A 23,878-nucleotide genomic window follows, 5' to 3' on the forward strand; every position below is an offset into this window, starting at 1 on the left:
TCGTGGTTGCACGAACGGAGTTCCTCGCCATGAGGGACCATCCAACGTGGTGGCCAACAGGCTCATGTGGCAGGGACAACCTGAAGGAGGTTTCTGCTTTCTCGTATTGCTGATCCTGTATCCCAACAGCAATCAGCCCAGCGGCAGGCACAGTAGACATCAAGCCCAGTGAAAAAGTCCAGTGAGGCTGGCTCAAGCTTCCCTGGTCTGATCTGTTGAACTCCAGAAAGCACAGCACTCAGTATCCTCCTGTTCCCAATACCAAGGATGAGTCTAGGAGAGAGCAGAGCATCTCCATCCTCTGCCTCCTCAGCAAGGAGGAAACCCTGATTGGTCTTGTTTTCTCTCCGAATGTTTGCTTTGCCCTGTATTTCTTTTATTGTGTTTACTCAGACCGCCTTTTCTTCTGCTGTCAACACCCATCTTTTTCTCTTTCCAATGTCGATTGTTCGCTCCACTCCCTGTCATTTTATTACTTAATCTTTAATACTTTTAGCTTGAGTAGCTTTTCAGTTCTTATCTTATTCGTTTTTAATTATCTTTAATCTTTTTTTACAATCCAGTTATCCCCCTCCCGTTCTGCCCTCTGACAGTTCCTCATCCCATTCCTCTTCCCCCTTCTCCAAGAGGATGCCCCCCCACACACACACACACATCTAACACCCCACCAGACCTCCTCACTCCCTGGGGCCTCAAGATACTTAGTCTCTCAAGAGTTAGGTGCATCTTCTCTCACTGAGGCCAGACCAGGCAGTCTTCTGCTCTCTAAGTGCCAGGGGCCTCACATCAGCTGGTGTATGCTGCCTGGTTGGTGACTCAGTGTCTGGGAGATATCAGGGGTCTGTGTTAGTTGAGACTGCTGGTCTTCCTATGGGGTCACCCTCATCCTCAACTTCTTCCAGCCTTTCCCTAATTCAAGCCCAGGGGTCCCCGACTTCAGTCCAATGTTTGGGTGGAAGCAGCTCAGTCAGCTGCTTGTTGGGGCTCTATGAGGGCAGCCATGCTAGGCTCCTCACGCACACCATAGCATCATTAATACTGTCAGGACTTGGAGACTAAGTATCTTAGCAACTTTCTTTTCTCTCCTTAAGGGAATATAGTTGATATTTCTAGTTGGGTTTTCTGTTGTGTTTAAATATCTAATTTGTTTTTTAATTGTTCTTCTGTGGTCTGCTTCCTCTCTTCTGAGTAGAGATGGAGATTGAGAGCTCAAGATAAAATCACCGCCTAAGAACACTTTTACATAAAACCAGAAGGGATATCCCAACAAATGCAAAAATATTTACATAGAAACACAAGAAAAATGGAAAGGAAGGGAATATGAATCCCACAAAGGTAGCAAGCCCTCAATAGCTGAGTCCAAAAATAATGAAGAGGCTGAAAGACTAAGCCAAGCATTCAAAAGTTTACTTTAAAAAAGGACCAGTGACCTCAGAGAGGAGTCAAACAAACAGGCAAATGGGATAAGAAAGTCAAATCAAGATTTAGAGAAGAAATTTAGTAAGAAAAATGAGAAATTTAATAAATAAACAGATTCTTAGGGGGAAAGACAGGAATTTTGGAAATGAAAGTCACCATAAATCAAAATTTTAAATTGTGGACAATATTATCATTAAATTGCATTAAGTAGAAGAAAGGTTTTCACAGATTGATGATAAGGTTAAGGAATGATTACATTCAGAAAGAAAAAATAAAGGAAAGAAAGAAAAAGAAGTCATGACCATGACTTTCAAGAACTCTGGGACATGATCATGAGGTGAAAAACAAGAATTCTCAATGTAGAAAAAGAACATATCTGTGAACTAAAGCCACATGGAATCTACTTGCTGAAGCTGTGCAGAAAAAATATTCCAAATGTAGGGAAAGAACTGTACATCCAAGAGACATTTAGAGCCCCAAATAGACATGAAAAGAATGAAATTCTATCCCATTGCAAGTAATTGCTGGAGATGGAGATCATGACATTAAGGGAAATAAGCCAGGCTTGAAAGGAAACCATTTCATGGTTTCTCTCACATGTGGAATCTAGTCAGCATAAGAGGGAGGCCATTAGGGTTGTAGAAGGAAAAAGAGGAGACACAGAAGCAGTAAGAGAGTATGTGCACGTGATCACGGTGTGCTAGGTGCACGTAGGAAATAGAAAAATGAAAATTATTACTCTGTACAATTAATCTATGCTGGTAAAAGGAAAATTTACTCAAAAGTATAACATATTACCTCTAGTGAATCTCTTAAATATGTTGACATAAAGCTAGTTACATGTTTGTTTCTAACTTTTAGAGCGTAGGATAGCCTTCTGGTTATAAAGATGTAGCCTGAAAAGCAAGTGTGAAGTGGCCAGTGGGGAAGCTCTGTAATCCCACCTTTATATGTAATCCCACCTTTATATGTAATCCCACCTTTATATGTAATCCCACCTTTATATGTAACCCCACCTTTAAACCTCTTTGGAAGCAATTTTGAATCAGAAGAATAGGCGTCCAGTTTACTCTTTTCTTTCCCCCAACTCATTTATTAGACACCTGTGCTACATTCAGTCTCATAGCTTACCTGACCCAGGTCACTCTCTCATCCCAGACTTTTATTCATGGACAAAGGGTTGGACTCTATTAACGTCCACCCTCTTAGAAAATGTCCGCATACATCTCTACTCCTCCCTGGTTTTCTCCCTCCCTGGGGTGAGAAAAAGCTCTACATGGTTCACAATTCAACTTCTTTCTAATTATTTTATCCCTGCTAATAACAAATCTATTGTTACTTGAAAGCAGAATATAAAATTAACTTTATAATATAATGCAAGTTCTTAATATGTGCTTATTGATTTTTAATATAACCAAGTACAGAAATGATTCAATTATTTGGTTATAATTCAATGAGCTGATACTTAGACAATAGGAGGAATTTTAACGTGATTACATTACTTTTAACTTCCTATTGAAGACTAGAGTCCTACAACCCTCCAGAATGAGAGCTGCAGATCTTCACTGGGGCCCACAGTCCAAGGAAGTAATTTCTTCCATTGTTCCAGAGATTACCTCTTTTTTCAATTTGCTTGATGTTTTTAGGAATTTCCCACTCTGCAGTCTCTTGTAGTAACTCATTACAATTCTCACTTATAAAACGTTACAGGCTATGTGCTTTTTAGAAGATCTCGTTTTTCCATAGTTTCTATCTTCACTTCAATAAGACTGTAAAGCAGAGAACGTCATTGTTTTAGAAAATTTGCAGGCATGGGGTTAAAATGCAAGCTCTGTACGTTTCAGAGGTGTTGATGGTGAAGGCGGGATGTGCATGCAAGCTATGGTTGTGGTTTCCCTTCGTAGCCTTAACTCATCCATCACTAATACCACTCAGTGATGCCTTCTCTCCTTATTGTTTCACAAGGGAGAACGTGGAAGTCCAGGCCCACTTGGTCCCCAGGGGGAAAAAGGTGTCATGGTAAGAATTCAAGATCTAAACACTCTGTTTCCAACACACCTAATAACAAAGCTAAGGCCTGCTGGGGGTAGACCCGCACTGACAGGTATTTTAATAAAAATGTTATTGTATAATAGAGTTCCATGGAACTTTTCTTTTTAGCTGTTTTATATCCTAGAATGATGTTCTATGATAACAAATCCATAATAAAGCATAAAAATAAACTGCCTTCATGAAAAATATTCTACAGTTTGGGGAGAATAATACATGAGCCACAGTAAATTAAAAAGAAAATTCAACTGAAAAGTCTGCATGTTCTTCTGCAAATAAAGTTTTTATTACATATGTTCTCAGCTACTCTCTAGTAGTAAACCAGTTTTTGGCCATGGGATAGGTCTTTTGGCTATAAAGTAGGTCTTGGCACATAAGAATTTCAGCACCAAAAATTGTCTTATTCTTTTATATCCTCAAGATAATGACAACTGATGTTTTATACCTGGGTTGTACTTTTAGTTTATTAAATAGCTAGTAAGTGTTACGGGAAATTTAAAGGATGACCAGTATCAGTTCTAGAACACCCCCTTTCAGAAAATATAGAATAAAGGTGGCATGTAACACTATCTACAAGCTCATTCCATCTTTTACTCTTTATTTTTAATTTCTTTATTATCAGACAAGCACCACAAGATTTTTTTAAGCAATTTCTAGTAGGGGGCAGGTAGTTAACCTAACTTATTCATAAACCAATTGATTCAAGAATCTTTCCCTGCTAAGACATCTTCAGAATTAGTGTTAGCGGCATAATGAATGTGTTCTTTCTAAAAGTTGATGGATTAATTGCATCTACCTTCCTTAATCATGGGATTTACTAACCTCTTTGAAAAGTTCATAAGTCAGCCGGGCATGGTGGCGCATGCCTTTAATCCCAGCACTCGGGAGGCAGAGGCAGGCAGATTTCTGAGTTCGAGGCCAGCCTGGTCTACAAAGTGAGCTCCAGGATAGCCAGGGCTATACAGAGAAACCCTGTCTCAAAAAAAAAAAAAGAAAAGAAAAGAAAAGTTCATAAGTCATGATTAGTATCATCACAGAGCATAGTCCACACATAAGATATCATCACACACAGAAAGAGGAAATGAAGGGGATCCTGAGGTATTATAACACATGGTGCCACCTAAGACTTTCTTTTTAAAGCAATGACCTAATAACTGACAGGCAGATTCTGTGGAAACGCATGTTCAATTTCTGTGACCGTACTACAGAGCATTTCCTATGGTCTCATGTATCTTAGGTAGAAAAGGGTAATCTTGTCAAACTGTTATTTTTGTTACCATTTGTGGTTTACTGTGGTTTTTTTTTTTCTTAAAGGAAAATGGTTAATTATATGTTTTATATTTCATTTTAATCTTAGGGCTACCCAGGTCCTCCTGGGGCTCCAGGGCCCATGGGCCCACTTGGATTACCTGTAAGTATAGAGCAGACTTGTGGTCCTTTCTTGAATGTCCACTTTAATTTAAATTCATTGCCATCTTTTTGAGTCTCATGTAAATAATCTATGTATAAGATAATGGAGGTTGCACCTCTCCTAAACCATATGAACTTTCTGAAATATTTCTTGGTATCTTGAGCTTCCTTAGCCCTACTATGTATAGTAACCAATTTCAGTTCTCTAAGCCTAAAAGAAAAAAGGAAAAAAATGAATCCTCCTTCTGCAAGAAAAATAGAACCAGTAACCAAAATACAGCTGAAAGCCAAGGAATTAACAAAGCACGAGGAGTTATTTTAAAATGTTTTTTTTTAATTTTGCAAATACTCTCAAACAAACAGTTAAAATTCATAGGAAATGTGCTTTTGGTGAGTAGCACTTGAGTTTTGAATCTCTTCCATCTGCTGTTTTCAGAAAGATAATTAAATCTTGCCCCTAGAGAGAAAACATTCACTTGTCAGGATTTGACAGTTACTGTGGACATGAATCTGAAGAAGTCCAGCCTCTGTGGTATCTGCACAGAATTTCTCTTCACAGAAATTGTTTATGTTATGGCTCATGATGCTTCCATTCTATAAAGGAGGCTGATTGCCTAGTATATCCATACACATACTGTTGACGTCTAAAACAAAACAAACAAACACCAGTGCAGAGTTGCCCATCTCTTCACTCACAAAAAAGAATGAGTTAACTTAAGACCCAGAACTTGGCCCATTTTTATCTACATAAAGTTTATAACTAAAGAGAAGACAAGGGTTGTTAAAATCTCGGTGCTGGGATTAGAATATCTCTCTCTGAGTGTGTGGTCAGGAGGGTCCCAAAGGCACGGAAGCAACACAGGGCATTGCCACTGTCATTACTCACAGTGACAAAAAGGAAAGACCTGGGAGCTGAAGGCGACACACACGCTTTGGCTGCAGGACCCAGAACATCAATCTCAAATTGACCAGAAAGTCCCCGCTGGCTTGCTTCCATAGTGTTTGAAGGTGCTGTGTGGGTTGCTGATGGAGAAAAGAATCAAAGACCTTAACCAAGTGTAGGCTTTGCATGATGTAGTGCCAACCTACCAGGCAAGCTGTACCCACTGGTGCCATTGTGGTATTGTGGTTTCGGGGAACCAACTGCTTTCTGACTGTACTTGAGGTCTCCTGTCAGGAAGACATTCATGTCTGGTTATTGTAAATCTGATCAAAAACCCAAAGCTGTGAAGATCACATGCCCTACTGAGGGATCTACTTTATTGTTTGGCTAAATGGTCATATTGTCAAGAATCTCCTTCTATACATTTATATACGTAGCTACAAATTTGTGCTATACTCTAGTAACTCTTTAAAGGAGACTTTAAGGCATCATTAAACTTGACTTTAAAGTAGCAACCTAATTTCCATTTTTGATACTTTTTTGTGGGGTGGGGGTTTCGAGACAGGGTTTCTCTGTGTAGCCCTGGCTGTCCTGGAACTCACTCTGTAGACCAGGCTGGCCTCGAACTCAGAAATCCGCCTGCCTCTGCCTTTAATCCCAAGTGCTTGATACATTAATTTAAAATCACTTATGATATTATTCATGGGTTCAGAAAATATACAAATTTTATACACGGGGTTATACAGATATACTTAAATAGCAAAGAAATTGTAACAATAATAGCTATTGCTTCTTTGATGGAGCAGGGATATTAGGCTGGTTCAGCTAGCTAAGAGGACCTCTCCTTCACATTTCCTTTGAGCATTCTTCCTGAACACTATTCCGTGAATACTAAACCCTTCCAATTCATTTCACCCATAAAAGGCATTTATCCAAAGAGTGAAATATTTTGAAAGCAGAACACTGGGGAGGGACACATGGTATTTATTAATTAAAATTTATTTGTAGGGAAGCAACACATGGTATTGATTAATTAAAATGTATTTCCAGGGAGATAAATAAATTTCAGTTTTAAAAATCCATCAATTAAAATAAATGTCACATAAGAAAGTACAGATACTATTCTAGAAACAATGTTATGAATTTGATATCTGAGTTTTTAAATTTTCAACATGTAGGGTCTTGTTGGGGCAAGAGGCGCACCTGGGAGTCCGGGTCCTAAAGGACAAAGAGTAAGTAACAAAAAAAGTATGTTAACCTCAAAAAAGTCACCTCGTAGTGATGTGTTTGACAAAGTCAGCTATACACAGTCTAGAGTCATACTCACATGTTGGATTTTTGCTGTTTTTATTCTGTTAGATGCACTGCCTATAGCAATTGAAATATAACTACTAGAACAACTAATATAACTATGTATTATAGTTACATAACTAATAACTAATAATAAAAGGTATTACAATTATTTTTATTTAATAATTAATATGGGGAAAAACATGAAAAAGAATATTTATCTACTAAGTGGTCTCTTAAGCATTAACACTTTTTAAAAAAGCATCAGGCTATCACTTATATGCCTGTCACATATACTTTATGTATATTGTCTTGTTTGGTACGCTGTAAGAAGGCACGGCACTGTATATCCAAGGAATTATAACCAGGACCCAAGGAATATGATCCTTAGAGACAGAGAAATATCTCAGCCTATATCCAGGCCCTGATATATCTTACACCAAAGCCAATGTTTATCTGATGCCGCATGGAATAATAAGCGATACTTTTCCTCATCTGAATGTGTGCCTTTAGGGGCAGCATTTTTTAATTCTAAAAGATGGTCTCTAACTAACGAAGACTTTTAAAGTTGAAAAATAATAAAGATGAAAGCACTGCAGTTTCCCAGTTGTAGAACTGAGAGAGAGTCCTGTGGGCTCTGTCGGAGAACAGCTTTGATTTTACGTCTCGTGTGGTAGGAGAGATTGAGGGGAGACTTTTGTCTTTATTATTATTTATTTTATGAAAAACCATTTTCCTTCCTGGCTTTTAGATTGCTTATCTGCAAGCATCAGTGATAGTTGATTCATTTTAGCCTAAATAAATTTAAAGCTAAGAGAGAAGGGACCCATGCTCTTAAGTGTCGTTTGCTGCTTACTGCTAGCCAGGACTCGATCCTTGGTGAGGTCAGAGGTGTTTATTCAGTCTGGTCTGAGTCATAGTGAGAAAGCACAACAGCTTGTGGCAGGTGGATTAAAAATAAATACTTATTCCAGTCTTTGGTTAGTTAAATGATTTAGGTCTCAGTGATTCTCAGGCAAATCCATGTCCCTAACCATAGTACATGCTGAACCACTTGGATGATCTCATAAATCCTGTTGCAGTTTCCTAACTTCACTGGGACCACGAGTAGCTTCCTGCTGTCCTGACGTGTCACGCTGCCCTCGCCCTCATATCCCCAAGCCTTTTCATCATTTTCCAGATATGGTTTCCTGACTCTCTTCAAGTGGAGCCACACAATTTTAAACCCTTTCCCTCAGGAGTTTCTACAAAAGGAAACTTTGTTAGGGGAGAAAGGTGTCTTTCTTCACTAGGAGAATATTACTAATGGTAGACTCCATACCAAATAATAATAATAATAATAATAATAATAATAATAATTGAATGGGGATGGAAAGATGGCTTCTTTGTTGGGAGTACTGGCTGCTCAGTCGTGAGAACTAGAGTTGTGTTGCCAGCACCATGTCAAGTAGCTCACATCTGCCTGTAACTCCAGCTCCAGGAGGTACAGTGTCCTCTCATGACCTCCTCAGACATTGGATGGACACTCACGCACACACACACACACACACACACACTATTGAGCTGGCCTACTGAGGTAAGTTGGAAAGGTGTCAGGCTCCGAGACATTGGGTCCATATTCTGGTGCAACCACAAAAGCTAAGGGAATCGATTCTTCTAGGATGCCTGTCACTTCTTTGTGTGACAGGGCCCTGAAGGGAAACTATACTCTTAGGGACCTACATTCTGAGCCCACACAGAATGGCCTAATGCTTATTCACCTTTCCTAGTTGTTCTGGGATTTATACTGTTCTCAAACGGTCATACAAACATTACGAGCAGTAGGATCATTCCTGAGAGATTCTGCCTACTGACAACCCACAGTCTATCTACCCAACCTGATTTCTTACCGTTTATATAACCCTTAACTCGTAACCCGGAAGATCCTGTGTCAACTGCCCCTCAGGTTTCACACCACAGTGGGCTTTCCAATTTTGTGACTTATGGTCTTGAAACTGAGACATATGATGGAATACTAAAAATCTACCAAGGGGAAGGAAACTTAAAGCAGGCCACAATACAAACGTCTAAAGAGTAAGGTAACCATAACAGTATCAGGAAAATTTTCCTAACCTGCAGTGGGATGATTGTATAATTGTGCCATTTACATAACTGCAGAGAATAACAAGATAAATAGTAAAAGGTAGTCATAAATATATTAAATTATTATATAAATGCCCTTTCTATTTAAACATTAAGCATCTTAAACATTAAACATCTTAATCTATTCCTAGCTGGTATGGTTAGCCGGAGAACAGTCAGATAAAGAGAAGTTATTCAATATACTAAAACTACTCGGTGCAGTTCATAAAATCCTTTCGTTTGTCGTCATGATTTAAGCTGACAGATTCGCTACTCTGGTCCCAGATGATGGAGGCTTGGCCTGATGGGCGGTTAGGAGTCAGCTCAGCCTGAGCCATTGCCGTTCACATACAAGCTGACACTTGGAGGATTGCTGATAATAAGGACGCTGACACCTGCCAGTCTTTCCCTCTGTGCCCAGCTGCCCACAGGAGAAAGGATAGGAGCAAAGCAGGCCTCACTGACTGACATGGGCAGGAATTAAGTCGTCCTTGATCACAAGCTCTCTCTAGATTCCATCCTCTTTCTCTAGAGCATTGGTAGAGAGAGGCGGGCAGCTAGCAGATTTGGTATTGAGACCATGCTGCTTAAGATGGGGATGGGGTAGAGGAATAACTATGTTAGAAATACACAACAATTTAGAGTTTTCTCTCCAACGGTGACACCTATATGGTGATAAACACTCTGCAAGTTGGTCCCTTCGAGGGGCTGTCTGTCATTTTAAGGTAGAGTGCCTTCGGTAGGATTTGTATTTAGGATCTGTGCTACGCAATAGCTAAAGTATTTCAAGTGATATAGATTTTTCCTCTGCTCTGTTAAACGTTTGCAGCAGGGACCTTTCCCCAAGGGCCCTGACAGTGTTGATTTGGTTCAGTGGATCACTTGGTTCCGGCTGTGTAAATCAGGGGTCAGAAAAAGGCTGCTTGGCACATGAGTTAGGCATGCGAGTGAGTTGAAAATTAATAGGGATCATATCAAGATCCAGCTCTGGCTCCAAGAACATATAAATACACTGAGTCCATCTGTCCTAAGGACACAGCTATTTCCTTCATTCACGGGCACTCAGCCTGTCGTAACCTACCACAGAGGCCACAGATATGGGCTCAAGGCTCTCATAATGGTCTTCCTAAGTAAACCAGGCATGCAGTATATGATAACAGTTTGGTTGACTGCAAGTTTCTTCTTTTTAATTTAGTATTTATATGAAATAGAAGGCCCCCCAGCCTAACACACATTGCATTATGTTGCAAACTGCTCACTCGCGAGTCTGCCTAAGTCCTTAATGTATTTACCTATGTGTCAAATATGCAGTATGCTTTTCTTCGATGGAGTTGAGGTATTCAACTCTCACCCTGGCTGAAAGAACCCTCTTCCAGCTCATCGCAGCCAGCTCACCTCTTCCAGCTCACCGCAGCCAGCTTTGACGTTCCTAACGGCATAGAAAAAGCCTGGGTATTCTGCGTATGCAGCATGCTTTAACCCAGAAAATGAGCGATCCGGGAAACACTCGAGCTGTTACTTTTTAAATATTATGCCAAATTGTGTGCCTATTGTAACGTGGAGTGTCTAATTCTCTTAGGCCTTGTCCTGAAGTTTATGTTGTCTTAGGAGTCTCATCAGCACTGTGGGTTATGTCTACCACCAGAGGGAAACCTCCTCTACTGCTAGGCTATGCTCACTCTTGCCTGAAGCATAGACAGTTCCAGCCTTCCTTAGAACAGGGCTCTCAAACCCTCCGATGTTTATGCTTGCTTTATGACCTAAATGGGAATTCCTGACTTAGGCTTTTATTTTTACACTGCTCGTGGTTATCTTTATCACTGGGAGCATAGAAATAAATATCTCTTGGTAAATAAAATCATAAGTGTAAAAAGAGAAAAGAAAAGAAATTTAAGAGGCCAGCAGAAGTTCAATGGTGAACTGCCTGCTAGAGGCCCTGACTTACCACCATGACCATAATGACAACAACAGCAACAATAATCACTGTGAAACAGTCTTGTGTAAGTGTGTTTTAATGTAAAACACTATACAAATATTTTATATAAATTTTGCTTTAATAGGGAGCTCCTCATGGGCCTCCTGGGGTGTTCGTGCTCCCTCCAAACCCTTGAGTGAACCTGGGAATACGCTTAAGCCAGGATTCCAGCCTGTAGAGGCCTATTGTAGCAAGCAGCTTTGAAAATAGAATTCTGGACAATAGAGCCAACGCGGGGACCCCTTCACCTCAGAACTTGACAGGGTCTCAAGTTTGTGCAATTGTGCTGTATAGAAACCTTCTGCTTCCTATCACCCACTTACTTAAATGCGAATCCTGGCTTTGTCTTCTCAGCACTTCCCTGCATGCAGCTGACAGCCTGGTCAGGCTAAGGCTCCTCTCCTCACTCTTCTCCACGTGGTCCCTCTGCCTGCTTCTACCCATAACTCACAGGGCTGACCTCGTACATCCAAGTGGCATCTCCATGCCTGGGACAAATGTGCCAGGTCTGCCTCCCTGTGGACTTCTTCTCTTGGTCCTTTGTACAACCACTTCTCCCTTGAACTAATTACTCTTTCTATGAAATCATAAAAATAAATTAAGTATTAAATAACTTAGTGTTCCATGATGAAGAAACTCATAATTACATGTCGGGACAGCAATAGCTACCTCCTTTCTACAGAGGGTGTCCACGTAGAATTTAAGTCTGTTACAGAGCCCTTCAAGATACATATGCTTTAGAAAGCGAGACTTATCGCTGTATGAGAGCAGCTGGCTCTTCTCTACAGGTAATTCCTGAGTAGATACTGAGAAGATTTGCCCACAAGTGCCATTCTGTCCCTGTTCTGAGCCCCTGCCATCTTCCAGTAGCTGCTGTCCAGTGGACACATAGCAAGTGCAGTGTCCTGAACATTCATTTTCTAAAAATGCAGAGAGAACAATTCCAAAATAATGAAACTTAAGACTGCCTAGGCAAACAACCCAGGATCTTTTAAGTTAACTTAGAGCCATTTTAAGAATAAATCCCTCAGGACTGCTGGAAAGAAAGAAAGAAAGAAAGAAAGAAAGAAAGAAAGAAAGAAAGAAAGAAAGAAAGAAAGGAAGGAAGGAAGGAAGGAAGAAAGAAAGAAAGAAAGGAAGAAAGGGAGAAAGGGAGAAAGAAAGAGGAAGAGAGAGAGAAAGAGAGAGAGAGAGAAAGAGAGAGAGAAAGAAAGAGAGAGAGAGAAAGAAAGAGAGAAAGAGAGAAAGAGAGAAAGGAAAGGAAAGGAAAGGAGAGGAAAGGAAAGGAAAGGAAAGGAAAAGAAAAAGGGAAGGAAAGGGGGAGGGGAGGGGAAGGGAAAGGGAAAAAGGGAAAAAAGGGAAAAAGGGAAAAAAGAAGGGAAAAAGAAGGGAAAAAGAAGGGGAAAAGGGGAAAGGGAAAAAGGGAAAAAGAAGGGAAAAAGAAAGGAAAAAGAAGGGAAAAGGGAGAAAGAGAAAGAGAAAGAGAAAGAGAAAGAGAAAGAGAAAGAGAAAGAGAAAGAGAAAGAGGAAGAGGAAGAGAAAGAGAAAGAGAAAGAAAAGAAAAAGAATCAACTTAGGTTAGAAACACCTCATCAACTCTTATAGCTAATTCTGCACTCATTGAACTTACTCTGTGGAATGAATCCTTTAAAACGTGGACTTGATTATTATTTGCTTTTAAGGGGAGCATTTCAAATTAACAATGGGATATTGTCCTTCTACCTATAGGGACCCAGAGGACCAGATGGCCTTGCAGGGGATCAAGGAGGACATGGTGCTAAGGTACTTGCTGATTCTCCATTTCACGCGCAGTTAAATGTGGCAGAGCCATTATGTCCTGTATATTGAAATACTACCGCATAGTGTTTAATACATATCAGCCATGTATCCTTTTTAATATTGAACTGTGTACTTGATGCCCTGTTTTCTGTGTAGTACCATTAAAACCATGGCTCAAGTTCTGACCAGTCCATGTGATATTGATATTTTCATAGGGTGAAAAAGGAAACCAAGGGAAAAGAGGGCTTCCTGGCCTCCCCGTGAGTAGCAAGCCACGTGGTCTCCTCAAGCACGAGCATTCTGACGTTCCCTTGTGCTATTTGAGAAGGCTGAATGACCTAAGCATTTTTTTTCTCTCATGTGTAGGGTAAGGCTGGAAGCCCTGGGGAGAGGGGAGTTCAAGGAAAACCGGTAAGTTTTTTTTTTCTATAATGTGTTCTTGTTATTAATAACAGAGCTGACATGACAATTGTAACTCAATGTCAGTCTCACCATGATTGACGTTTCTCTAAAACTCAAAACGAAATGCCGTGCCGTGGAACTGTAATGGGACATAACAAAATCATACAAGAAGCATCCAGGACCTCTCTCCTAGCTTCATCCTAACTCGCCTCGGGTGCTGTCTTCTCTTTTGCAGTGCAGAGTCTCACGCCTCTTGCATAATGAGTAGTATATCTCTCATTATACTACTGTAAGAGTTTTCAGTGTTTTATAGCGCTAGACATTTTCCAACCATCTCACATCTTACCAGAATTGTACAGATTTTTCCCTGGGCATCAATAATTTCTGTGGCCGTCATCATGAAAGAGTAGAGAAATATTGAACACTGCATAGACAAACCTTCGCTTCTGATAATTACACAGATTACACACAAGGACTTTTAAGAGCTTTCATTCTGAATCATAATGTGAGTGACACTTTGATTTGTCATGTCAATATATCTGATGGCTTAAATCTAAATAATTTGAAATTTTAAATGGATGACAACTGAGGAGTCATTAAAGGCCAGGACCTAGGGGCTTCAGCTGGTAGTGGTTGTACCTAGGACAATGTTTGCTTGTTCCTGTTTGAAGTCTGCTGCCCCCTGCCTGTTGTCTTTTATTATAGCAGTGTACTTGACAGCAGTCAGATCTAAAATACCAGAGATTTGGAAGAAAGTAAATGACTGTCCTGAAAAAAGAGAGGTGTGTTTACTCTTGTGCATTAACTGAAGGCATTCTCAGAGAGCACCTGTGTGTCTTCGTAATCACCATGTTTTAGTCATCACAGTCAGGGTTAGCAATGCTTCCTTAGAGTCTGACCACTTTGCTTTATTGCAGGCAAGCCTGAGCTCAACTGTATCCCTTTAATTTTAATATAAAAAGCCTCACAGAAATAGAATTACTTATATGTATATTGTTGACCTTCATTAGAATTTTACCTTCATTTTCTGCTTAGACGATTGGAACATCTCCTCAATCCCATGAAAGGAACTAGGGTCAATTTGCAACTGTCATACAGCCCACAAGTCCTGTGGACTCCTGGAAGGGTAAAGCTGCCTTAAAAGATGTCACAGCTTGGACAGAAAATAATGAGTTTATAATAACTGTTGAAGTTTATGAAATCTTTGCCTACATTGATTCCTCCTTAAGTGAAATGAAATCTTAGATCTTTCCGAACCATCCAATTCCATCTTAGAGGCTACTAAGTGCAGCTAGTTTGTGTTATATTTCACACAAACATGGCTTTGTGGTGTGTTATCAACAGCCACGGCCTTTTGGCATGTACCTGTCTTAAATTCGTATGGTTCTGAGATCTGAGACTGTCCAGCCCTCATTAGCACACGTTATTCCCAATTCAGACCAAAGCCACAATATGTACTTAGAATGCTTCTTGATGAGGATTAATAACTGCCACCTGCGCTGTTGGAGGCGGGGCTGCACACCTGCTGCAGTCAGGCTGAAGGGCATTGACTGACCTGCTTGAAAAACAAAGTCGAGACAGTGAAAAGCAAAAGTACAAAAAGCTTCTTTGGAGAAGTCCAGGTACTCCATTCAATTGCAAATTAGCAACGATCAGGCTAGACTTAGAGCTCCTGGTGTGGGGGAGGTGACTTTGAGAATCACAGAAAGGCTGTAACTTTCTGGGAGAGGAGGCTGTGCTCCAAATTAACTTTTCAACTAAAGAGGATTTTAGCTATAATCAAGGTCAGAGTCATACTTAATGGAAGATTCAGGATCTGTGTCCAGTTGACGAACTAATCTTTCAGGTAGCCATGAGCTCCGTCTTCTTTTTGTGAAAAAACACAGACCGAGCCTCTTCCCCAGATTAGGACTGGGTCTGGACCCTTCCATTCATTAGTTAATGGGTCCCGCCACTTTACCATGGCATAAGAACTAGAAGTAACTGGATGCCAGTGGTGATCCACTGCAGTCTGACCTTTAACATCAGTTTGCAAAAAATTTAGAACAAATAAAGCAAAAGCAAGATGTGCGTTTGGTGACCTTGGGGGATATAACAGCCCCTGTTTTGTTTTTAAAAGTCAATTTTTTAAAGTGTGATGAGCATGTTCAACTATTCTTTGTCCCATGGGGTTATAAGGAATTCCAGTTTTATGTTTGATGCCAAATTCTTTACAAAATGAAGTAAAATTTTTGCTAGAATAGGATGGTCCGTTATCTGTCTTAATAAGTTTAGGCAATCCCATGGCATTAAAGGCTTGTAGGCAATGATCAATTACATTTTTGGAGGCTTCTCCAGTATGCACAGAAGCAAAAAGAAATCTTGAACAAGTGTCAATACAAGCATGTATATATTTTAATTTTCCAAATTCTGCATGAGTTACACCCATTTGTCAAGTATGATTAGGCATAAGACCTCGTGGATTAACTCTTAAATGTGGCACTGGAGATAATGTAATACATTTAGGACATTGTTTTGTAATCATTCTTGTCTGCCCTTTAGTGATTTTATGTTGGAGCCTTAAGGTTATGGCTAGAGAGATGAAATTTTTCATGATCACATTTGGCCAAAGCAACAGGATCTGAAATTAAGGCTTCTATTAGAGCTCAGTCGATGCAATCATTGTCTTCAGCTAAAGGTCCAGGAAGACCAGAATGAGATCATATGTGGCCAATATAGAACAGGTGTTTTCAGGCAAGAATGATGTTTTGCCATTGTGAAAACAGGAATCTTGCTGGCGTATTAAAGTTAAACGTGCCACAGGTCCTAATAAGGGTACTGATTGTGCAACATATAAACTATCAGTAAAAATATTAAAAGCCTCATGTACAGACTGAAAGACATTCAGTACTGCTGTTAATTCTGCTAACTGAGCTGAGAGGCCAGGAGTCTTTATGATTACCTGTTGATTATAAGATATCCAGCTCACCCTTTAGAAAAGCCATCAGTAAACACCAGAACAGCATTGTGTAAGGGTTGTAAAGAGGTCATATTAGGAAATATCACTTCATGCACATTCAAAAATTTTATCAACCTATCTTGAGGGTAGTGGCTGTCTATAGTTCCTTTAAACCCTATTTGAGCAAGCAACCAATCTGTACTGTGCTGCTTCAGCCAAGTGTCTTGACCTACGCTGTAAGGCTGAACAATAATATCTGGCTCTTTGCCAAAATAAGTTAGTGCCTGCTTCCTTCCAAGGATAATCATCTGAGCTTCATAGTATGCTTCATAATATGGCAAGATATTACGTTTAGAAGAAACCCTCGAATGTATCCACATCAGGCTGAAGGGAGGTTACAGTGGTTATTTTACATATTACATCCACGTGCATTCTGAAACTTCATTGTAAACAGAGCTTTTGTCTAAACATTAATAAAATTGCATTTGCTTTAATATAAATTAGTTGTGTGCTTTAGACCTTGGTGTGAGGAGACTGGCTCTCTCTCCATCTTCTTGTTTGCCATTTCTAGTGGTCTTCATTCCTCCTTGAAGGTTTGAATAGCTAACCGTTGTCATTTCCCTGGAGCCTATGAAATGCCTTCTCAGTTCCTTTTAGAGGAGTCTGCTAATAGTGAATTATCCTTTGAATTGTGAAATATTTTTTTTCACCTTTAATCTTAAAGGCAGTTTTCCGTGTATATAAAACTCTGGGTGTCATTCAGCACCATAGAGAGGCCACTGGGAGAGAAGGGCCTTCATACAAGGAGGCTGACAACTTCCTTCAATTTCAGCTCAGAGGGATCAAATGCCCTCTACTGGTCTCCACGGGTACCTGCACATTCATGTTACACATACACACACACACACACACACACACACACCAATAATAATAATAATAATAATAATAATAATAATAACAGCAAGAAGAAGAAAAATGGGTCCTTTGTGGCTCTACATAGCTACAACAGTCTTTGTTATTTTCATGGTCATTTGGTCCCATAATTCCTGAGTTAAAGCCATGGAGTAGTCAGTTCTGCTACAAAGTCATATATCATTAATAACATCTGAAAAGCCTTAAGCAGAATTTTTATTTTAAGCCAATTTGTGCTTTTCCTCTTAATCCTCAATAAAAAATTGAGAACATGGAAATTGAGTCCCTGCTTTGCAAAACGACCTCTGTGCAGAATCCACAGAATTAATGGAAATACTAAGTGGTTCTGTGTCCAAACATGCTTTACAGAGCAAACCCAGCAGACACCACTTAAAGGTCTGCGCTTCCATTACACACTTCCATTACACACTTCCATTACGCGCTTCAGTTAGCAGAGAAGGCAGAGCAAGGTCTGTGTATTGATCCTGTCTATTAGTTTAGGAGCTTGAAGTGAATGAAGAACATATGATTTTCAGAACTGAAACAGAGCTTTAGCCATAATAAGTAAATGAAAGTAATTTAAAATGAAAGAAAAAAGTTTTGTTTCCTCTTACATAGAAATAAAATGTACCCCATCACAATTCCAAAGTAACGGAAACCCAGGACTCAGCTTGCATGCCCGTGTTCACAGTGGCATGTTGACAATAGCCAAAAGCTGGAGCAATTTAAGTGACCCCCGACAGATGAGTGAACAAAATGTGGTTTATGCATCCATGGGAATATTATTCTACTTTAAAAAGGCTGCTTTGACACAAGCTAAAAGGAAGAACCCTGAAGACATTCTACCCAGTAAATAAGGCAGACACACAAGAGAACAGATGTCATAGGATCTCACTTATGATAATAACCTAGACAGTCAAATTCATGGAAACAAGCGTAGATAGAGGGAAAGGCAGCAGTAATAAGTGAAGCATTGGCAGGGCTTCAACTGGGAAGGTGAAATGGTTCTGGAGATGGATGGTGGACATGGTTGATAAACATTGTGGATCTATTTAATGATAAAGAATTATATTCTCTTTTTCTTTTGCGTGAGTTTTTTTATTAGATATTTTCTTTATTTACATTTCAAATGCTATTCCCTTTCCTAGTTTCCTCTCCAAAAAAACCCCTATCCCCTCCTCCCTTCCCCCACTCACCTACCCACCCAGTCCTGCTTCCTGGCCCTGGCATTCCCCTTCACAGGACCAAGGGCCTCTCCTCCCATTAATGACCAATTAGGCCATCCTCTGCTACATATGCAGCTGGAGCCATAGGTCCCTCCATGTGTACTCTATGGTTGGTGGTTTAGTCCTTGGGAGCTCTTGGGGTACTGGTTGGTTCATATTGTTGTTCCTCCTATGGGGCTGCAAACCCTTCAGTTCCTTGGGTACTTTCTCTAGCTCCTTCATTGGAGACCCTGTGCTCAGTCCAATGGATGGCTGTGAGCATCGACTTCTGTATTTGTCAGGCACTAGCAGAGCCTCTCAGGAGACAGCCATATCAGGCTCTTGTCAGCATGTACTTGTTGACATCCACAATAGTGTCTGGGTTTGGTGACTGTATATGGGATGGATCCCCAGATTGGGCAGTCCCTGGATGATCATTCCCTCAGTCTCTGCTCCACACTTCTGTAACTCCTTCCATGGGTATTTTGTTCCCCCTTCTAAGAAGGATCAAAGTATCTACACTTGGTCTTCCTTCTTCTTGAGTTTGTGGGCTGGAGAGATGGCTCAGCCGTTAAAGGCTAGGTTCACAACCAAAAATATAAGAATTATATTCTTTGCTGTGCTCATGTACAATCTTATGTACAAAGAGAAAAAGATGAGGAATGCATAGAAAAAACCCACAAGCAAAGGCGGGCGTGTAAGCAAAGGCAGGTGTGTAAGCTAGCTAAGGCATTTTCAGATGCGCTGCTTTTCTACAAATTTCTCATTTGTTTGTCAAGGGCTTCCAAGGACTGCCTGGCAGCTCAGGAGACGTGGGGCCTGCCGGAGAACCCGTAAGTGTCTCTATGTTCTTCTAATGGTGGCATTCCTATGGGGTCCACTTATTTTCCATGACTGTGTCCACAGTGCTGAAGGTGACTTTGCTTTAGAAACAATATTGACCCCATATAGCAAAGACAACGCCTATAGAATGGGCATTTTACTGTATCAATTCTGCAGGATACAAACAAATAAACATACATACATACATACATACATGCATACATGCATACACTGCAGGATACAAACAAATAAACATCCATCCATCCATCCATACATCCATACATACATACATACATGCATACATACATAAATACATATGTGTGTTGGTATTATAATTTTTGTTGCTTTTATGGCTCTATGTAGTCAAATATGGTGCTTTTCTCTATGACTGTTAAAATGAGCTTATTTCTGTTTTTGAAAAACAAAAATCTTCAGTGACGCTCAGAAATATTCTTTCTGGATAGCCTGCAGTTCTTATAATTGGTGCATTACCACACACAGAGTCAATAGCTCTATAATGAAAGCCATGTAGTGAAGCCAGTCTTTGTATCTGATTGGCCTAAATATGCAAATATGATAGAAATGCTGTTGCATCAACAGTACAAAAACCATATGCCATAGCTCTGATTCAGTTCTGGAGTTTCAATGGAAAGGGCATTGAGCAAAGGGAAAAACTCCGACACACTCCTTTCTCACATCTTAGCCCTTATTGCCAATGAAGTCATTCTTTAGCGCAATCATGTCAGATGTCAGATGCTGTAATGTGCTTTAGCCACTGGGTTGATATTATCACCAGTTGACACACTGTTTGCAGGTGGCCTTAGCATAATTAATTTAGTTAGTAACAGTGGAAAAGTTTACCAAAGAGTAAAAGGTTCACACTTGACCTATGACATAAGCTCATCGAACAATAAGGGCTCACAATGTGTGTAGTTCTTGCCCGATAAATATCTAAGATGTGGCATGATCTTTGCATAGCTAAGCCTTTGGTTTGCTCTCTGTTTTATGTGCCTCAACCTGCTGCGCCATCACAAATGTTGATTTGACCTGAAATAGCACAGTGCTCTTTTGCACAGCTTGGTTAAGTCTCTGAAAACCCCACAAGCCAGAGACCATCTCTTTACCTTTGTGCTCTCCATCCCTGGTGCAGTGCCCAGCAAACTCCATTTACTCAATGTGTGCTGGTTCCACTGAATAAGCAAAGGGTCTGGTACCCAACGCTGTCATGGACACAGTAAGTAACATTAGCCTGGGGAACTGGTATGAAGAGCCATGAGATTTTATTAGATAAATGTGTCACAATGGGAACAAAAATCTTAGGATTTAAATGAGGAAAGACTTATACTTTTTTTTTACTTCTTTTTATTAAGTATTTTCTTCATTTACATTTCCAGTGCTATCCCAAAAGTCCCCCATACCTTCCCCCACCACTCCCCTACCCACCCACTCCCACTTCTTGGCCCTGGCGTTCCCCTGTTCTGAGGCATATAAAGTTTGCACGACCAATGAGCCTCTCTTTCCACTGATGGCCGACTAGGCCATCTTCTGATACGTTATACTTTAAATTGATACAAGAAAACACTTCTTAAGCAAAATGGCTTAGTAGTGCTTCAAATGTCAATGTGAAGGTCACGGAGTCATGGAACTGGTAAATAAAATATAAACCAATTTATGATGGATTAGCAGATTTTGGGGGCATACACTTGAACTAATAATTCAATCATATAAATGAAGGAAATTGGTAAAATAAGCACAAAAAATGAAATGTATTTTACATTTCAAAAATAACATAAGAACTACAACCATTCTATAACAAAAATTTAAAACTCTTTTCTCCATTGTAAGGCAAGCATTGCTATTAAATAGGTAACTATCCATTCAGATTCAGTCAACAATTATTTATTAAGAATCTGCTCTCGATGTTTAACAGTAAGCATGAAGTTTCCAGTCTAGTGATAAATACATTATTGGTTAAGTAAGTACATATAAAAACAGGTAATTATGAATTGAGATAAATACTATAAAGTACAGTCAGAACTCAGGCCCCCTAGGGAAGAAGTTCACTGCTCAGCAATAGTCTGTGGGTGCTCAAAATCCTTATATAAAATGGAATGGTGTCTTCTCATCGCCTTTCCATTTCTTCCTGTGTACTTTAAGTCATCTCTGGGCTATTTATAATATTTAATAAAATATAAATCTATGTAAATAATTGCTATAGTATATTGTTTAAGGAACATTTGTGAAGAAGAAAAAGTCTGTACGTGTTTGATGTAGACATTTTCAAAGATTGTTTCTTTCTTTTTTTTCTGTATTTGATTAAATCCATAAGTGCAGAACAGATAAAAAATACTAATAGGAATTCAGACTTAGAGGATCTATGATAAATAAGCTGTCATGGTCTAGCAGCTCAAGAAAGCTTCCATGAGCAGAACTCTGTGATCTGACAGGAAAGTTACAGTGTTTGAGCCAAGATGAGGGGATTTTCTTCCAGAACCAGAGGACAGGCAACATGGCTAAGAGAGTTGGACAGAAAGCAGGTACAACACAAGACCAGAAAGGGGCATACTGACCACACACACACAGCTCTATGGCCCCTATCCCAAAGGATTTGTACAGTTATCTTAAGGACTGGGGGTGGGGGAAACAGTGATCAAATTATAAATATTATCAAACCACATAGATGAAGGAGTTGAGAGCCAAGATCCAAATAAGATGCAGCCAAAGTCTGATAAGCAGGCAAGAAAGGAGTGGAGAAGAGAAAAGAATTCCAAAGTGTTTTTAAAAGCAGTGGGAGATACAGAGCCTGTTTGTGAGTGTCATGCCCGAGTGTCTGGCTTCTTGCACTGAATATCACTTATTGGAGCAGGAAGACAATTGAAACCCCGGCTGGGGAACTGAAGATTACACACTCAATGAGGAATATGAGATGCCTTTGAGAAACATTACGTTGTCTGCTGGACTCAGATCAAAGGAATTCGCTAAAGTGATAAATATGAGACGTAGGGCTGGAGATGGCTCAGAAGTTAAGAGCACTTGCTGCTCTTGAAGAAGAGTTACGTTTGCTTCCCAGAAATCAGAAACCATGTGGCAGTCCACAACCACCTGTAACCCCAGCTGCAGGGCATCTCATGCCCTCTTCTGGCTTCAAGAGGCACCAGCTATACATTTGGTTCACATATATAGATGTGAGCAAACACTCACAATCACATGAACATCATTACTTGGAGACAGCAGAAATGAGAGAGAATAAAATGTCTTTAAAAAGGACCAGCAATATGACTCCGTGGCTAAAGGGCCTAGCCTGCTGCTAAGCCTGGCCACCTGAGTCTGATCCCAGAGACATTCATAGTGGAAAGATAAGGAAGAGAAATTCCTGTGTGTTACCCTCTGACTTCCATCTATGCTTTGTGGCAAGTCACACACACACACACACACACACACACACACACACACACACCACATAAATAAATATAAAATAAATAGTAAAAATCATAATGAGAATTGAGCTCAGTCTCAGTTGGTGTTCCTTTTAATCAACAGAAATGAACCTTTTATTCTACAGTGTAGGATACATATGAGCATAAAGGATAGGTTTATAGACAGTATAGTCCAAGGAAATCAGATCCAAGAGCAAAGGAGACCTGGAAGCTTCCAAATCAATGTCATTGTAGGGAGACGGTCACAGAGAAGGCGTCCAGTTACTGCCAAGTGGTTTTGGACAATTAAAGCTGGAGGAACATCGTATGGTGCTGACTGAAACTTTACGTTCCTGCTTGATTTCTCAGAGGGCCAGACTGGCCTTCTGTTTGCTTCCTTGCTATTGCTCTTTAGCATTTGCATTTCCCTCCATCTGTTCTGATGGGGCTTAATGAGAAGGCTTGATCCCAATGACATTCTCCAATGACTTTTGCAGTCATTGAAGGCTGAAGTTAAGTTTTATAATTTTCAGTGTCAGTAGGCAAGAATAGAAACACCAAAAACAAGGGCTAAAATAAATGAGGGAAATCAAACATATAAATTGGAAGTTTCAGAGTTACCTTAGTATGTAAGAATGAATGTAATAAAGAGGCTATAGTTGGCGATCCTTCACTGTTTTCCAGATCAATTGTCCCTAAAACAGCCACACTGTGTGACCCCTTCAAGCTGTGACCACAGCAACATGGAGTAGTTCAGACAAAGACCATCTGACCCACAAACCCCCAAATGCTAGCTGACCCTCCAAGAAAAGTGCCCATCAACCGGCAACCTCGTTTGGTCCTTCAGGCCCTCTTTTTCTCTGTAGCCTTTGCTTAATCCCATGATGGCGAGCGAGTGTGGGGACAAGGACTATTGCAAAGACATTTCATATAAATAAAGTAAATTTCCATACGTGCCAGGAAAGAAACCAAACCTCCATTCAGTAACAGAATACACATTCTTTTGGGACTCACATAAAACACATGCCAAGATAGACCATAATGTGGGCTACAATGTGCATCTTAACAAGTTTCAAAGAATAAGCACAATACAGTGTCTGCTCACAGACCATAACAGAATTAAGTTGAAAACTAAAAATAAAAACATGGTGAAAGAAATCTCAAAATTTCAAGATATTAAAAAACACACTTCTAAATAATATACTGATTAATAATGAAACTTCCTGCCAGCAACATGGCTTAGCAGGTAAAAGGGCA

At 40.0% G+C, this 23,878-nt stretch overlaps 1 protein-coding gene across 8 annotated transcripts in view; it reads left to right on the top strand.

Annotated features, from left to right (window-relative positions):
* The window catches only part of Col24a1 (collagen, type XXIV, alpha 1), a 259,542-nt gene that overhangs the window by 136,001 nt on the left and 99,663 nt on the right, over nucleotides 1-23,878 (top strand). For all 8 annotated transcript variants that reach the window (XR_001783751.2, XR_001783752.2, NM_027770.3 and 5 more), the window contains 7 exons: nucleotides 3,385-3,438; nucleotides 4,826-4,879; nucleotides 6,940-6,993; nucleotides 12,876-12,929; nucleotides 13,142-13,186; nucleotides 13,293-13,337; nucleotides 19,163-19,216. Coding sequence is in view for 6 of the 8 variants with exons in the window: in NM_027770.3 (NP_082046.2) it covers nucleotides 3,385-3,438; nucleotides 4,826-4,879; nucleotides 6,940-6,993; nucleotides 12,876-12,929; nucleotides 13,142-13,186; nucleotides 13,293-13,337; nucleotides 19,163-19,216 (360 nt within the window). In the remaining 2 variants the exon portion in view is untranslated. The remainder of the gene's footprint in view (nucleotides 1-3,384; nucleotides 3,439-4,825; nucleotides 4,880-6,939; nucleotides 6,994-12,875; nucleotides 12,930-13,141; nucleotides 13,187-13,292; nucleotides 13,338-19,162; nucleotides 19,217-23,878) is intronic.

Source organism: Mus musculus, chromosome 3 (genome assembly GCF_000001635.26).
Source record: "Mus musculus strain C57BL/6J chromosome 3, GRCm38.p6 C57BL/6J".
Classification (NCBI taxonomy): domain Eukaryota; kingdom Metazoa; phylum Chordata; class Mammalia; order Rodentia; family Muridae; genus Mus; species Mus musculus.